This window comes from Hylobates moloch, unplaced genomic scaffold (assembly GCF_009828535.3).
Source record: "Hylobates moloch isolate HMO894 unplaced genomic scaffold, HMol_V3 SCAFFOLD_4, whole genome shotgun sequence".
NCBI lineage: Eukaryota > Metazoa > Chordata > Mammalia > Primates > Hylobatidae > Hylobates > Hylobates moloch.
The window spans coordinates 56,110,799-56,128,938 of NW_026652279.1; the positions used below are offsets into that span (position 1 = coordinate 56,110,799).

The 18,140-nt window shown below is 35.2% G+C and overlaps 1 protein-coding gene across 11 annotated transcripts in view; it reads left to right on the forward strand.

Annotated features, from left to right (window-relative positions):
* Nucleotides 1-18,140, forward strand: part of CBLB (Cbl proto-oncogene B) — a 258,206-nt gene that overhangs the window by 121,455 nt on the left and 118,611 nt on the right. For all 11 annotated transcript variants that reach the window (XM_058437556.1, XM_058437559.1, XM_058437557.1 and 8 more), the window contains exons 7-9: nucleotides 2,955-3,092; nucleotides 6,867-6,954; nucleotides 10,253-10,384. In XM_058437556.1, coding sequence (XP_058293539.1) covers nucleotides 2,955-3,092; nucleotides 6,867-6,954; nucleotides 10,253-10,384 — 358 coding nt within the window. The remainder of the gene's footprint in view (nucleotides 1-2,954; nucleotides 3,093-6,866; nucleotides 6,955-10,252; nucleotides 10,385-18,140) is intronic.

The following is an 18,140-nucleotide window of genomic DNA, read 5'->3' on the forward strand; positions in this document are numbered from 1 at the left end:
GATCGCACCAGTGCACTCCAGCCTGGGTGACAGAGCGAGACTCCATCTCAAAAAAAAAAAAAAAAAAAAAAAAAAAGATACTTCATTTTAAATTATGCTTTTTTTGCAAATATATATATATTTTTTTTTTTTTTTTTTGAGACAGAGTCTCACTGTGTTCACCCAGCAGGAGTGCAGTGGTACTATCTTGGCTCACTATAAGCTCCACCTCCTGGGTTCAAATGATTCTCATGCCTCAGCCTCCTGAGTAGCTGGGACTACAGGCATATACCATCATGCCTTGCCAATTTTTTTGTATTTTTAGTGGAGACGGATTTTCGCCATGTTGGCCACGCTGGCCTCGAACTCCTGGCCTCAAATGATCCACCTTGCTCAGTCTCCCAACGTGCTGGGATTACAGGTGTGAGCCACCACTCCTGGCCCCAATTTGATTAAATTAAGCAGGTTGTTTTAAGAGTGCAAGGTGCTAAAAATAAGCCAGAAATTCACTTGAGGTTGGGAAGGGGTAGCCACCAGCCAAAGGGTCAGCAGCAAATTAAATGGAATAGGAAAAAGGTGCATGACAGGAAGAAATTGTTCTAAAATGCCCTTGGCTCTTACCAGATTTGCTGGTATTACTATCTCTTATATATATGAATTGCTTGAACCTTCTGTATAATAATAAGTTTTAGAAACACCATCCCAAAACAATGTTTAGAGCAACAGAAAAGGACATGAATTAAAAATGTGAACAATTTCACAAGTATGTATTTCAGTATCTACTAGATTCTTAGTATATGAATAAATTTGGAATTACATTTAAAATTACTAGCAATGCAGATGTGTAATTATTTTCTTCATGTTAATATACTCTATAAGTTTTGCTGAGATTCATAGTACACAGATTTTTAAGATTTTAACTTTTGACTTAATTTGAAGGAATTTTATCATATTAATTTTTTTATGTAACAGTTCAATAATGTCCTTCTGAATTATAATTTATAGTGACTTTCTATTATTTTTGGCACTTCTCATAATATAGCCGTAAGTCACCGTGGCATTGTTTTATCTGATTTTGATTAAGAATGCCAATAATTGACAGATTGATATCCTATTTCCAGTTTCTCTAGAGATATATGTTTTTAGACTTTTTTGAAAAGTTCTTTCCAAAGATTCTATCACCAATATAAAGTTTTTAATATTTAAAAATCACTTCTTTTTTTAAATTCTAGTTTGTCCAAAGATGAAATTACGCTCTACTACTAAATATACAAGTTAATTAAATCCAGTGACTACAGCCATTATGTGTGTTAAAGTGTGTCTTTCAAGTTACATTTATAGTACTTGGTCTATCAATGACTAAAGTATATTTTGACATACTTGTGTCTGCCACATACATACAGCAGCTAGAATATTAAAATATCGCCAACAGATTTAAGTTGGTTTGTTTTTGATCTGCTTAATGGATAATAAAATGCAGAAGGATATCCTGATAGAAAGATTGAATGCAGTACACTCAAATAAAGAGAAATGATCTAAAATGAAATAAGTACATAGGTAGCTAAATGAATACATAAATTATAATAATGGATTTAAAGCCAAGTTGCCGCCTCCTTTTGTTGGATATTAGTTTCAAGGGACTTGATTTGATTTATATTTTTGAACTATCTTAACTTCCCCTTGTAAGATACTGAATTTGACATGGTTAGATGGCAGCCAGGAAATTACCTAGTTTGCACTTTTGAGCTTTAGGGATGAATGGCAGGAATACCTGAAAGAAAAGTTACTGTTTTTTTAAAAGTTGGCCGGGTGCGGTGGCTCACGCCTGTAATCCCAGCACTTTGGGATGCCGAGGCGGATGGATCACAAGGTCAGGAGATCCAGACCATCCTGGCTAACATGGTCTCTATTAAAAATATAAAAAATTGGCCGGGCACGGTGGCTCATGCCTGTAATCCCAGCACTTTGGGAGGCCAAGGCGGGCGGATCATGAGGTCAGGAGATCGAGACCATCCTGGCTAACACGGTGAACCCTGTCTGTACTAAAAATACAAAAAAATTAGCTGGGTGTGGTGGCGGGAACCTGTGGTTCCAGCTACTTGGGAGGCTGAGGCAGGAGAATAGCATGAACCCGGGAGGTGGAGCTTGCGGTGAGCCGAGATCACGCCACTGCACTCCAGCCTGGGCGACAGACTGGAGGCTCTGTCTCAAAAACAAAACAAACAACAACAACAAAAAATACAAAAAATTAGCTGGGCGTCATGGCATACGCCTGTAGTCCCAGCTACTCGGGAGGCTGAGGCAGGAGAACCGCTTGAACCTGGGAGGTGGAGGTTGCAGTCAGCCGAGATGGCACCACTGCACTACAGCCTGGGTGACAGAGTGAGACTCCATCTCAAAAAAAAAAAAAACAAAAACTAATTTTAATGTCTAAATTACAAAGGACTATATTGAGTTCTAAGCCTGGGTGACAGAGTAAGACTCCATCTCAAAAAAAAAAAACAAACAACTAATTTTAATGTCTAAATTACAAAGGAATATATTGAGTTCTACAATAGAAACTGGCTCAGTTTTTGTCCGAGGTAGGCAAATTAAATTTAAATTTTTACTTATTTATTTTATTTTTACATTCCAAGAGTGATTTATTTTGTAGCTATTCCATGCCATCAGCATTTCCATACACCGCATCCTGATGATGATGGTCAAAAAAATCCCTAGATAGTTTACAATCTTGTTTATTTTCTTATATATGTATCTGGAAGTATTTAAATAAAAAGAAATGATCAGTGTTTCTCTTGTAAATTGATAAATGGAGAAGTACAATGTTAAAAATAAGTTAGAAGATAGAATATGAGGAATATTCAGGAATTGTAAATGATTCTGTTTATTCTTTTGCTTGGAAGAAACCTAACAAATTGTTTAGTATTGATTTACATTCTGAATGTAATTAGGTGTAATTTTCTTATGTTTTGCAGCTATATTTTCCGGTTAAGTTGCACTCGATTGGGACAGTGGGCCATTGGCTATGTGACTGGGGATGGGAATATCTTACAGACCATACCTCATAACAAGCCCTTATTTCAAGCCCTGATTGATGGCAGCAGGGAAGGATTGTAAGTATGAGAAATGGAAGTTGGAGTGCTTATGATTCATGAATTTGACAAATAAAGATTGCTTTGTGATGGCGAAAATGTATAGCGAGGCTGCTTTTTATGTTAACACTGAGAAATAATGGATGTTCCTTAGTTTTTTGTTCATCTTTTTATATAATCATTTTAAGGTAACCTAATTATTTGAAACTATGTTATAGCAAATACATTTCAACTTCACATTACAACATGAATTTTTATCTTTCATATGATAAAAACTTGGGACTTAAAGATAGTTTTAAAATGGATGTAAAACTGTTTTTATATTAAGAGAAAATTGTTTAGAATAATTGACTTCTGTTTCTTCATATAACCCTTGGATTACTAGTTTCACTTTTTCTTTCTTTTTTGTTTTTTGAGATGGAGTCTCACTCTGTTGCCAGGCTGGAGTGCAGTGGCGTGATCTCTGCTCACTGCAACCTCCGCCTCCTGGGTTCAAGGGATTCCCCTGCCTCAGCCTCCCAAGTAGCTGGGACTACAGGCGTGCACCACCACGCCTGGCTAGTGTTTTGTATTTTATTAGAGACGGGGTTTCACCATGTTAGCCAGGATGGTCTCAATCTTCTGACCTCATGATCCACCCGCCTCAGCCTCCCAAAGTGCTGGGATTACAGGCATGAGCCACTGTGCCCAGCCAGTTTCACTTTTTTTATTTTGATTGTTAGTGCCAGATTTTCTTTTCTCTTTCGTATCTGTTTCTCCCTCCACCCCTTCCTTTTCTTTTCTCTCTGTAGATCTTTCCTTTTTCACACTAATAGTAACTCCATATCCTAGGACTATATGTTAATAGCTAAGTTTAGTTTATCTCAAGCTATTCCTTTTTAAAATTTAAAAATAAGTAAGTTCCCCTTTGTTTTTTAGATTAATAATGAATTCTCCCCCACTCACTCCACACACAAAGTATGGACAATCTGTTGGGCCCCTTCATAGTAAATATGTCTGATTCTTTTTATTTGTTTTATTCACATGCCATTCCCTTTGTCCTCTCCTTGTGTTCTCGGTGCACTTGATCATGCTGCTTTTTCTTCCCCTCTGCCTTGCTGGGTAACTTAGAGATGCTCGTGATCAAATTCGCTGCAGTATGAATTCTGATAGAAACCTAGAAGGAGAAAGTGCACCAGAGTTAACAAAGAGCAAATGATTTGAGTTTTACCTTTTTCAAAGTAATTGCAAAAAAGAAAGAAAGAAAAGAAAAAAAGTGATGAAATTTATGCAAAGAAAAATTAGGAATTTTTAAAAACTTATGAGCTTTTGGGTGGGAGTGGTGGCTTACACCTGTAATCCCAGCATTTTGGGAGGCCAAGGCAGGAGGATCACTCCAAGCCCAGGAGTTTGAGATCAGGCTGGGAAACATGGCAAAACCCTATCTCTACGAAAATGCAAAAAAATTAGCTGGGCATAGTGGCGCATGACGGTAGTCCCCGCTACTCTGGAGGCTAAGATGGGTTAATCACCTGAGCCTGGGAAGTTGAGGCTACAGTGACAACATCGTGCCACTGCACTCCAGCTTGTGCATCAGAGTGAGACCTTATCTGAAAAAAAAATAATAATACCAACACACACAAAACCTTTCAATAAATTAGTTACATAGTAATTGTATGGCAAGTTATGGTACCAAATGTGTATTTCTCTTTCTTTTTCCTTCTAATTTTCATGAATTTGCTAGTCTCGGTTATTTATACCTTTCTTCTAATGCATCAAAGCTTTGTGTATAGATTTTGATTTACCATGATTACAGATTTTTTTTTAAGAAAATATACTTTAAAGTTTGAATTTATAAGTAGAGGGTGAAAGGGCAAATCTGTAGATGGAAAAATTTTATATAGCTTTTTTGAGTTATTCCTTCTATTTTTCAAATGTCATTCAAAGAGTCACAAATTTTAGTATTGTAATCAGTTGAGCAAAGCCTTTAAACTCCTGAGCACAATAACTCTTAAGAGTTGCACACACACAGACACACACACACACGTATCTCCAGAGGGATTTAGCTAGTTGATTTCGAACTTTAATAATATATTAGGATAAAATAGGATTTATGAATTAATTAAATAAGGTTTCTCATAAGGTCAGTATAGGATATCATCTCTTCCAGCTACCATCTGGGTCCACTGTATTTCCTTATATTAATAGTTAATCCAATATTGTATGGCATAGTTGATACAGATGTTTATTTTGATAACCACCCAACATTCTTTACTCCTTCAATGCCATTGAAAAGGGCTCCCTGCAGTATATCCTGGGTGTACTAAGGACAGAAATCATCAAAAATGATGATTAGCATACCACGGGAAAGGTTAAAAGTTCTTTTTAACCTTTTTAACCTATCAACAACCTCCTGATAGATTAAAAAGAACCTTTAACCTTTACTATGGTACCCTAATCAGGATTTTTGTAATCTTTAATTTCTGAATTCTTGCTAGAATTTCTTCATATTATTGAAATGTGATACATAAAATTTTATATAATTTTTTTTTAAATGGCCAATTTTTAGGATATATAAAATAGTTGCTTATCTTCTTTGGATTATCATTCCTCATTTAATATTTGTCAAATTTTGTAACACACCCATAAGGACATTCTAAATTTGTATCATACTCAGCTGTAGTAAACTCCTTTTGCTAAATCATAAAAAAATCATCTCACTGATTTGTCCCTTACTATGTAAGAATTATCTGTCCTTTAAGTTCATTTTTCTGGTTTTCCTGGGTAAATTCTAACAGTTAACATGGTTGTAGACTCCTCATTCGAGGATAAATATTTTTTGTTATTTTAAAGAATAGATTTGTTATAGTTTTACCCTTTAAAATATACATACTACAGTACTATATTCTTATTGTTTTAAGAAATTTAGTATAGGAAGATGTTAAACAGAATTAACCATAATTTAATAAACTGATGAAACACAGCAGTGACATTACCACTTTTTTAAATTAAAAATAAGTATTTACCAACACAGTAAATTTTATTTTTTAATGAACTTTTCAATAACAAGTACAACTTCTGATTTAACACAGCAAGAATGCATTATTACTACAACTTTTAGTTCAGATTTCAGTTTTCCCTGATAATAGAACCTTGTATCTATAGACCATTTTGTGTTTGTAGTGTTAAGTCAGTGAAACATGGAAATGTAACATTTTCTAATTTTTTAAAATGTGTATGTGCCTGTGTGTCTGTGTGTTTGCATATGTGCACATGTGTTTGTGTTAGGTGAGGGGAAGATGAGAGAAGAGATATGGAAACTGTAGAAACAGGAACACCACAGAAGTGTTTGAATAACTTAAGAAAACTGTGGCCTTTAATTATGTTTTTCTTTCCATGTGGTATTAGGCATGGTGTAAAATGATACCATTAACATTACCTGTGCCTCAGATGAAAGATATAATAGTTGCAAATAGGTATATCTTCAAAGTGTTTTGGAATACAACATGATTGATCCATGAAATAAATTCTTAACTTATATAAGAGACATATATTAAAGGTATTTCATTGAAAATGGTTGCTTAGTGGGTTAGGCTATATTCATTATGTATTTCTTATATGAAAATAATTTCTAAATTTTCAGTGTCCTAAAAACAACATAATAATTTGGAAACATTGAAGTAATATGTTATCGATATGTTACATAAAAAGGAAACATCCAAATGTATGTTTGAATATGGAACAATTTGATTAAATATCCTTAAATGCAATTAAAACTTGTATATTTAAGGTAATAAAGTTTCTGTTTAAATTCAGTTATCTTTATCCTGATGGGAGGAGTTATAATCCTGATTTAACTGGATTATGTGAACCTACACCTCATGATCATATAAAAGTTACACAGGTAAGGATAATTTCTAGAAAAGTATAATTAAATAATTATCCATAATGCCCTTGAAATAAATAAGACTCTCATAGTGTAGTTAAAATCATGCACAGGTATTTAATACAAAATGTACTTAAGGAATTCTAAGAGTGTTTAAGGAGAAATTATATTACTTTCTTAGATTTTTTGATACAAATTTATGCTGTTAAAATTCTTGCTTTCCATGTAGTATTGGCATTTGTATGGGGGAAATAAATAAATCCATAAGCAGGTAGGTGGTTGCAAGGAGAGAGCCATAGTTTAGAAAGCTACCAAAAAAAGATTAGAATAATTATATGCCTTAGATTTTAGAGTCAAATGGGTAATTGAAGCCTGTTGAAGATAACAATTATGTTTTTCTAAATCCATTGCTGGCAACCTCATAGATCATGAATAGGAATGTAAGTTGGTAAAACCTTTCTTGAGAGTGATATTCAGTAATTATAAAAATCTAAATGAAAATATCTTTTCACTTTAGATCCTATATATGTAATAGATCTCATATATATCACTTACACATGCACACAAAAATCTGTACAACAGGTATTTACTGTAATTTTTTTGTAAAAGTGAAAAATTACAAAATACTAAAGTTTAGTAATAGATAAAATAGACTACTGTTCTCACACTGTATTGTGTGAAGTCATCAACAGGAGGGAGGTAGCTCTACATACGCACATGGGAACTTCTGCTTCTTGTACTGTAAAATAATTCCATTTATGTAAAGTACAAGTAGGTAACATTTCATTTGGTAAAGTTACATTATGTACGTTCAACTTCTGTAAGGAAATAATTAATTAATTGCTGTATATGAACATGTGAGTATACTTTTTAAAAGATCAAAAAACACCAAACTGGTAAGAAGATTTAACTGAGGAGGTGAAAAGGGATTGAGCAGTCAGGGAGGGGATGAAGGGAGAACTTGAATGTTTTATTTTACATTCAGTCTAGTTTTAAAATATTTTATATTTGAGATATGTTCATGCCTTGTGTAATAATAAAAATCTAAGAGAAAAAACAAGAGAAGAATTACAGCTTTTTAAAAGACAGTAGATAATGATTTACCTTATAATTCTCCAGGTTTCAGTTCCTATGGTCTTTACATCATTATGTGAGACATACACATTGACATTTATATGTACATATTGTACATGTAAATTTAATAAATTATTGCCTTTTTTTTTCTTTTTTTGAGACAGAGTCTTGCTTTGTCGCCCAGGCTGGAGTGCAGTGACGTGATCTCTGCTCACTGCAAGCTCCGCCTCCCGGGTTCACGCCATTCTCCTGCCTTGGCCTCCCGAGTAGCTGGGACTACAGGCGCCCGCCAGCACACCACACCTGGCTAATTTTCGGTATTTTGTAGTAGAGACGGGGTTTCGCCGTGTTAGCCAGGATGGTCTCGATCTCTTGACCTCGTGATCTGCCCACCTCAGCCTCCCAAAGTGCTGGGATTTACAGGCGTGAGCCACTTTTTTCTTTTCTTTCTTTCTTTTTTTTTTTTTTGAGGCAGAGTTTTGCTTCTGTTGCCCAGGCTGGAGTGCAGTGGCGCGATCTCGGCTGACTACAGCCTCTGCCCTCTGGGTTCAAGCAGTTCTCTTGCCTCAGCTCCCAAGTAGCTGGCATTACAGGCGCCTGCCACCACTTCCGGCTAATTTTTGTATTTTTAGTAGAGATGGGGTTTCTCCATGTTGGTCAGGATCGAACTCCTGACCTCAGGTGATCCACCCGCCTCGCCCTCCCAAAGTGCTGGGATTACAGGCATGAGCCACCGTGCCTGGCCATGATTGCCATTTTAAATTTAATATATGATTACCATTTTAAAAGTTATGTAGTGATCCTGTATTTTCAAATATGTGTGAAAGGATACTTAGGAAAGACAGTTCCTCTTTATAAAGCCATTAAAAAAAAATCTTTGGAAGTAATAACATTCCCTTAAATTACTCATAAATATTCTTACTGTTTAGGTTGCATTGAGATCTGCATCTTTGATTTTAGCTTAATGTAATTTTTTTTATAATTGCATATTTGTCCTTTGGACAGTCATAACCAGTATCAATACTTATCTATTATTTCAGGGACATCAGCAATTTATAACTTACTTTGAATTACTTTAGTTTTGTTTCTTTTCCATTTTTATGTATTCTCTCTTGTCTCTTTCCTTAAGTTCCCCACAAAATTTTTGTATATTCACACATCATAGTAGACACAGTTTATGTGTATGTGTACCTGCATGTACATGCATATGTATCCATGTATGTTTATGTATATATATATTTTTCTCACCAGGATTATAATATATTTTAGTAGGCTGTGGACTAAATATTATTTATTTATCCTACTCAGTGCCAGGCACATTGTAGTCACTTACTGAACTAAAAGTTGCTTTATTTACCCAAATATTCGTTTCATAATTCCTTTTCTTTGTATTCCTAACATCTTTTTTCATTATTTTTTTCGAATTTACCAATTTATTTGTATTTTTGTCACAAAGATCTTTTCAGTATTTGAATTTTGAAAATTTTACTGTGTCAAAATGTTTTAAGCTAAAAACCCAATCAATCAAGAACATTGCAGTTTTAATAAAATGGTTTTTGGTTACTGAAGTGATTTGTTTTCTTGACAGTGTTAGGGAAAGCATATGCACTTTTTAGTCAGAGGCTTTAGAGTTTGAAGCAAACAATTTAAACTGATTAAGCCCCAGGCCTAACTTTTGTTAAGTTCAATATATCTTCTTGTGCTTTGGAGATTAAGTGAAATAGTAAGTGTGGAGCACAGTGCCTGGCATGCGGGAAGTGCTTGGTAAATGTCGCTTTTCTTCCATTCAGGGATTTCTAAAGATATTGAAACAATAAAATTTAATGTTTAGCCAAGTATCATTTTTTTTTCAATTTGACAGTTAAATTATATGAGCATGTGGCATTTATAAAATAGATAAAGTCATTTTATATTCCTATTTTAAAACCATAGATTTTGTCTTTTGAGTCACCGTGACTATTGAAGCAAGTCCCTTCCTAAAGGAACAGTAAAGGAACCTTAAATAATATGAATCATTAAGAAGCATATAAGATAGATGATAAAAATTCAAACCTTTTTAAAATGAATTTTGTAGACCAAATTGTGATTATCAATTCAAAACATGTCTCAAATGGTAACAAAATTCTGACAAGATCAATTGTGAGATATTGACTGTGCGTCATTTTATTTGGGAAAATTTGATACTAACAATTCATGCTGGAAATACATTAACATTACTTTCTCCCTCCTCCCCAAATTCCAGGAACAATATGAATTATATTGTGAAATGGGCTCCACTTTTCAGCTCTGTAAGATTTGTGCAGAGAATGACAAAGATGTCAAGATTGAGCCTTGTGGGCATTTGATGTGCACCTCTTGCCTTACAGCATGGCAGGTATAATCATTAGCAACATGGATGTCTTTCTTATATGTCCTACTAATATTTCTCTTTTCAGTTTTCTTAATGGTTTAGGAAGTAATGCTGGTAAGTACTTTATTTGAAATGATTGTGTAAAAATTTTATATGTTTGAGTTGCTTTTATAATTTGATTTTTAACTATCTTATATTTTATCTTTAAATGTATGAATTTTATTATATTAGTCATCAGTAGTTCTTCTTCTGTAGTACCATGGATTTCCGTATGTTCACTTATAGATATTACCAACTAGACATTTTTATGCCATTGATAGGTCAGAATCTGTTTGTAGTAGGTCAGTTTCTGAAGCCAAGTAAACCCTAGTAGATAAATCTTATTTTGATATTTTCAAGCAAACTTCTTTACTCCTGAGGAGGCATGGTTCCTGTCTCACATATACTCCATAGTGCTGAAATTGGAGAATCAGACAGGAAGTATCTCTCAAACACTTATAGTTCCCACAGAAACAGGCATTAAAGTTTCCTATGTACTGAAGTATAATCTCAGGCAAATTGCCTTCCCGTCTGCAGCAGGCATTCAATAAATATAAATTGATTTGATGTTTCATAGGAAGGTCTGGAGAATAACTGGTTTTCCCAAGGACTTTCTTTTTACTTTCTTTTTTTTTTTTTTTTGAGACGGAGTCTTGCTCTGTCTGTCGCCCAGGCTGGAGTGCAGTGGCGTGATCTTGGGCTCACTGCAAGCTCCGCCTCCTGGGTTCACGCCATTCTCCTGCCTCAGCCTCCCGAGTAGCTGGGACTACAGGCGCCCGCCACCGCGCCCAGCTAATTTTTTGTATTTTTAGTAGAGACGGGGTTTCACCATGTTAGCCAGGATGGTCTCGATCTCCGGACCTTGTGATCTGCCCGCCTCGGCCTCCCAAAGTGCTGGGATTACAGGCGTGAGCCCAAGGACTTTCTTATATTTCTTCATCTGTAACAAAGACTGGGGATTTTTAAAATGGATCTTTGGACAGATTTCCAGTTTTGAGTATTTGGAGGAGTCATGGAATATTTTGATCAAGCCATTTGGAAACTGTTTGACATAGTTATATTAAGCCAGAAGTATATTGATAGGGCTTAGAAAGCAAATAATTAAATTTTCTAGCCTTTAAAAAAGATTTTCGGTGAAGCATATAGTTGACACTCCTACCCTATTTCTAAGCCCTCTGAGTCCTTGATTTTCTTTGTCCAACCCTGCGTCTCTGCATGACTTGAGGAACGATGGACATTGAGGTTCATGGAAGGGGGCTGACAGACTCAGAGGGGCATTGATGCCTGCCGAGCTCCTTACTTAGTAATAAAATATAATGATTTTCCCATTTTCATAGTCATAAAAGGGCCTGCTTCTTCTTTTGTGAAAATTTTTTTAATGGATGAGGAAAAGAGGAAGAATTAGGAAATGAATTACAGTTGATTTACATTTTCAAAGTCCTTTCTGAATGCCCAGAGATCTTTGCTACCTCAGTAACATTGTTCAAAATCCTATACTTCTCTTCTTCATATGCATTTGGCTTATATTTTGTTTTAGGTTTTTCTTTATATCTTCTCCCTTATTCCTTTTATCCCTTCATGATGTTGGTGAAATTTGCATATTACAGGGAGATGCTGAAGGAGATCATTCTCAACATAGATACTTGATTTCTATTTAAATTACGTTAACAGTAATAGTTCTGCAAACTTAGCAGTGCCTTTTAAAAACTGCATTCAGTAAATGTAGATATGTTGGTAGAAGACAGAATTGTTTGCAAGTTTATTTCAAATGTGTCAGTAGGAGGTATTACAGAGATATTGACTCAGTGATAGATTGTCTGTAATTGGACTACTTAGGACTGGTGTACCTGATAATCATTCAGTGTTTCAGGATACATATTAAACTAACAAAGAAAACAAACTGTATTTGTCACCCTTCTTTGCCTTCAGGGTGGTAGTGTGGTTTTTACAAGTACAAAGAAACTAAAAGCCTGGCATTTCTGAAGAAAATCAGAATAATAGGCTGATACAAATTCCTAACACTGCCTCCATGCAGGGCTTGTGTATTTCAGCCATTTTCCTTGGGGCTCCAGTCTTAGAGCATACAAATGCATACATGTTGCAAGACTTCACATCTGTAACTCAATACTGTACTTAGTATTTGGAGGTTAAGTTGGTTAAAAGTCAGAAGCTGCTATTAGTTTGACAGAAACATTTGTTTAGTAAAATTTTTTTTTAAAGCGTCATACAAAATAGTTTACTGGCCAAGCATGGCGGCTCATACCTCTAAATCCCAGTATTTTGGGAGGCCGAGGCAGGAAGATCCCTTGAGCCCAGGAGTTCGAGAACAGCCTGGACAACATAAGGAGACCCCATCTCTATAAAATAATAATAATAATAATAAAATAATTGTTTGCCTTGCAGCCCGGGGTGAGTAGAAAAGTATGGCTGAATGTAAAGCAACAAATATTTTATTTATTTTACTTTCTATATACTTCTTAAAAGAAAGTTTATTTATTCTTAGTAAATAAATACTACGTTTACTTAAGTCCTAACTTAACATTGTCAGTAGATTCTTGGAAACTGCAACTTTGAGCAAAGTGACGTACTGTATGCCGTAGGAACCTTAACTCTTGTTTCTATCAGTTAGCCTGGGGTAAAATGGATTTCATTATACTGTAAGTTGTTTCACTTAAAGTCTCAATTTCCAAGAACTAATTAACAATATTAATTGAGGACTTACTGTATTTGTTAGGTTTGTGAACTATTTGCAATAGGTTCATTATGTGTGAAAGGCATAGGAACATTTCCTGGTTGTCTTTCTGTATTACTAATGCTGTGTCGTTTACATCACCACAACATTTCTGTGTGTTACTGTGCATTCTCCAAATTGGTGTAGTTCCTCTTGCTTGTTGCTTATCAATTCCTTGAATTATTTCATGATTTTTAATATTAGTCTAATGACCTTATATGAAGATATGTTCAGTAATGTTGGTAAGTTGTTAACATTTACTATTTCTCTTTTTCACTCTCAGCTACTTCTCAGTTTTACTTTTAGAAATTGAGGAAGTACATAAATGTCAAGCTCTGAAAATTGTGTTTAGTTAAAATTTTAAAAGTTATGTGAAAGATTGATAAAGTAGATTACTAAGTAAAGTAGAAACAAAAATGACAAATTCAAAACTATTCAGAAGGTTGAAATAATAAATTACATTTATGTTACTAGACAGTAATGTTATTATCTTAATCTGATCATTGAATTTTGCACCTAAATTAATGAAAAATATGCAAACCATTATTTTCAGTATTATTTTTGAATTCTCCTCACACAAAGCAGCTCATCATTAATAAGCATCCTCCTGATACATTTTGTATGTGTTTCTGTAAGCTCTTACCTCATTATGTTCATATTGTAAATATTTCCATATTTATGTATTTCCTTTCTAGAGTGTGGATTACTTTACCTATTTTAGAATCTCTCTGCTAGCATGTTATCTGCACATTGGTCATTACTCAGTGAATACTTATAAATTGCATGCTAGGTAATGTAAAAGAAAAGGAAGTCTAAAAGTACATTAAATAAGAAGACAGTATTGTAGATTGTGAAAAGCTCTTACAATACTTTTCTGAGAATTATTTATGATCTTTTCAAAGACCTTTTATCATACTCAGTATCTGAGAACAAATCCTAGAATATCTAAGGCTTAGTTCCCTTTGTTCCATTCATTAGCTATTCTGTGGTTTCCTTAACTTTTTACATTGTGATTTTTTCCACCCATTCTTGAACCATGTTATTTTACTTTTATTGTATGCAGTACTACCAGCATTAACACAGAAGCAGTAAGACTGCATTTTTATCGCTGTTTTACACCAAAAAAAATATGCACAGTAATCCCCGGTTCACGTTTTCTCTACCCCTAAAGAAAATTGTTCTTAGATCAATAATTCTAAATTGATATTTCACAGTCTCTGTATCTCAGTGGGATCTTACTGGTCAAAGGAAGTTTCAACTTTTGAACATTTCTACTTTTGGATAATTAAATATTTTTACATTTAGATATAGTCTTCACATAGTAGTGCTTCCTGCCAACTAGCATATCTGTTTTGGCAGCTTTTGTATTGTTGCATGAACAGCAATGTTTGTTGATCATTAAAATATGTTATTGCAAAATGCCTCTGGTATTTAATAAAAGTAAAAGTCGTATAATCTAGTTGAAGCACAGTTGTAAAACATTAGATATGCTGAAGGTCTTGTATCTGTAATCTCACCTAGCTGTGCTCACTTGACTTAACCTAATTGATGATAAATATGTCAGTAAGAAGAACAAAATTATAGCACACTTCATAGTTCCGCAAAATATTGCCAAAAGTGGTATCTAAGCTTGTAGATATATAGAGAAATGTTCTCAAGGTGTTAGGTGTCTGGACTTAGATTAAAATAACTTACGTCTCTCTTTTTCAATTTTTTCCTCATTCAAAAATGGTACTTTAAAGACATTGTTTTTGTTTTATATGATTAAATTTGCAAGCTTAACTGTGCACAGGAAGAATTTGTTATTTTGCTTCTTCCTCTTACTGGTTTGGTAGAATCAAACCAAGATTGTTTCAACTATCATTTTCCATTTATTTATTTATTTAGGAAACATTCTTTGAGCAGCTGCAATACCCCATGTTCTGTATTATGCTCTGAACTATAAAGAACTCTGAGACACAATCCTTAGCCTCAAGAAGTTAAAGTTAAAATTAAACCTGAAACTTCTATTGAGGGGCATGGTATTAATAATTACTTAAAATGAGTATCCTGTTATCCTTCCAATTTAATTATGGCTGCTAGACATTTTTTGTTACTTTCTACTATGTTGGTTGGGCATGCGGATATGAATATGATTTTAAAGGCTGCATGTCTGCCAAGAAGCTATGATAAATCAGTTAGAATCCAATAGGAAATATTAAACCCTGACCATAAATCATACTATGCTCAGCAGTGTGCATTTTTAGCAAGTCATTCTTCACCAACTTTTCCTTCCATCTGATGCTCTACTTTGGTTTAATTGAAATTCATTAGAGACTTAAATTTTATGTAATTAACAGAAAACTTAAGAAATGCACAGTAGCTGTGTCAGTAGTTACAGGCTGCAAGTGGTTACTCTTTAATTGCTGTCATAATGGCCCATTAGTCATGCCTCTCAAGAGGTGTCAGATGCTTTTTTCTCTTTCTGAAACATCTGTGTTATTTAATAAATTGAATAAGCAAGCAGAGTTTGCACAGAATACTAAATAAGTTGAATAATCACCTTTCTAGAGACATTCTTTGAAGTAATATTACTCTGTGTGCAACATTTCTGTGCTACCCTTAGTAATAAAACTTGGAGAGTTGTCTTTCACATCCACGTGTTAATGGGACATTAACAAAACGTTTATCTTCTCAACCCTGAACTTCTGCACATCTTCCTTTGTGAGGTAGTATATTATGCAGCAGTGATTCTGCAGCATTACCATGTAAGGTTAAAAGTTAAGGAATTGTTTTCATTCTGTGCTTATTTCAGGAATCTAGAAAATGGCTTTTGATTTGTAGTTCTCCTTGAAGAGGTCTTTCACATCGCTTGTAAGTTGTATATCTAGGTGTTTTATTCTCTTTGTAGCAGTTGTGAATGGGAGTTCACTCATGATTTGGCTCTCTGTTTGTCTATTATTGGTGCATAGGAATGTTTGTTATTTTTGCACATAGTTTTTATATCCTGAGACTTTGCTGAAGCTGCTTATCAGCTTAAGGAGATTTTGGGCTGAGACGATGGGGTTTTCTAAATATACATTCATGTCATCTGCAAACAGAGAGGACATAAAGAATCAATATCGGCCGGGTGCGGTGGCTCACGCCTGTAATCCCAGCACTTTGGGAGGCCGAGGCGGGCGGATCATGAGGTCAGGAGATCGAGACCATCCTGGCTAACACAGTGAAACCCTGTCTCTACTAAAAATACAAAAAATTAGCCGGGCAAGGTGGCGGGCGCCTGTAGTCCCAGCTACTCGGGAGGCTGAGGCAGGAGAATGGTGTGAACCCCGGGGGGCAGAGCCTGCAGTGAGCCGAGATCGCGCCACTGCACTCCAGCCTGGGCGACAGCAAGACTCTGTCTCAAAAACAAAACAAAACAAAACAAAACAAAGAATCAATATCATGAAAATGGCCAAAATGCCCAAAGTAATTTATAGATTCAATCTATCCCCATCAAACTACCATTGACTTTCTTCACAGACTTAGAAAAAACTACTTTAAATTTCATACGGAACCAAAAAAGAGCTCGTATAGCCAAGAAAATCCTAAGCAAAAAGAAAAAAGCTGGAGGCATCATGCAACCTGACTTCAAACTATACTGCAAGGCTACAGTAACCCAAACAGCATGGTACTGGTACCAAAACAGCATGGTACTGGTACCAAAACAGATATGTAGACCAATGGAACAGAACAGATGCCTCGGAAATAATGCCACACATCTGTAACCATCTGATCTTTGATAAACCTGACAACAACAAACGATGGGGAAAGGATTCCCTATTTAATAAATGGTGTTGGGAAAACTGGCTAGCCATATGCAGAAAACTGAAACTGGACCCTTTCCTTATATCTTATACAAAAATTAACTCAAGACGGATTAAAGACTTAAATGTAAGACATAAAACCATAAAAACCCTAGAAGAAAACCTAGGCAATACCATTCAGGACATAGGCATGGGCAAAGACTTCATGACTAAAACAGTAAAAGCAATGGCAACAAAAGCCAAAATAGACAAACGGGATCTAATTGAACTAAAGAGCTTCTGTACAGCAAAAGAGCTATCATCAGAGTGAACAGACAACCTACAGAATGAGGGAAAATTTTTGCAGTTTATCCATCTGACAAAGGGCTGATATCCAGAATCTACAAGGAACTTAAACAAATTTACGAGAAAAAAAAACCCATCAAAAAGTGGGCAAAGCATATGAACAGACACTTCTCAAAAGAAGACATTTATGCAGTCAACAAACATAGGAAAAAAAAGCTCATCATCACTTGTCATTAGAGAAATGCAAATCAAAACCACAATGAGATACCATCTCACACCAGTTAGAATGGCAATCATTGAAAAGTCAGGAAACAACAGATGCTGGAGAGGATGTGGAGAAATAGGAATGCTTTTACACTGTTGATGAGAGTGTAAATTAGTTCAACCATTGTGGAAGATGGTGTGGCGATTCCTCAAGGATCTAGAGTCAGAAATACCATTTGACCCAGCAATCCCATTACTGGGTATATACTCAAAGGATTATAAATCATTGTACTAAAATGACACATTCACATGTATGTTTATTGTAGCACTGTTCACAAGAGCAAAGACTTGGAACCAACCCAAATGTCCATCTATGATAGACTGGATAAAGAAAATGTGGCACATATACACCATGGAATACTATGCAGCCATAAAAAAGGATGAGTTCATGTCCTTTGCAGGGACATGGATGAAGCTGGAAGCCATCATTCTCAGCAAACTAACACAAGAACAGAAAAGCAAACACTGCATGTTCTCACTCATAAGTGGGAGTCAAACAATGAGAACACATGGACCCAGGGAGGGGAACATCACACACCAGGGTCTGTCAGGGGCTGGGGGGCAAGGGGAGGGATAGCTTTAGGAGAAATACCTAATGTAGATGACTGGTTGATAGGTGCAGCTAACCACCATGGCATGTGTATACCTGTGTAACAAACCTGCACGTTCTGCACAT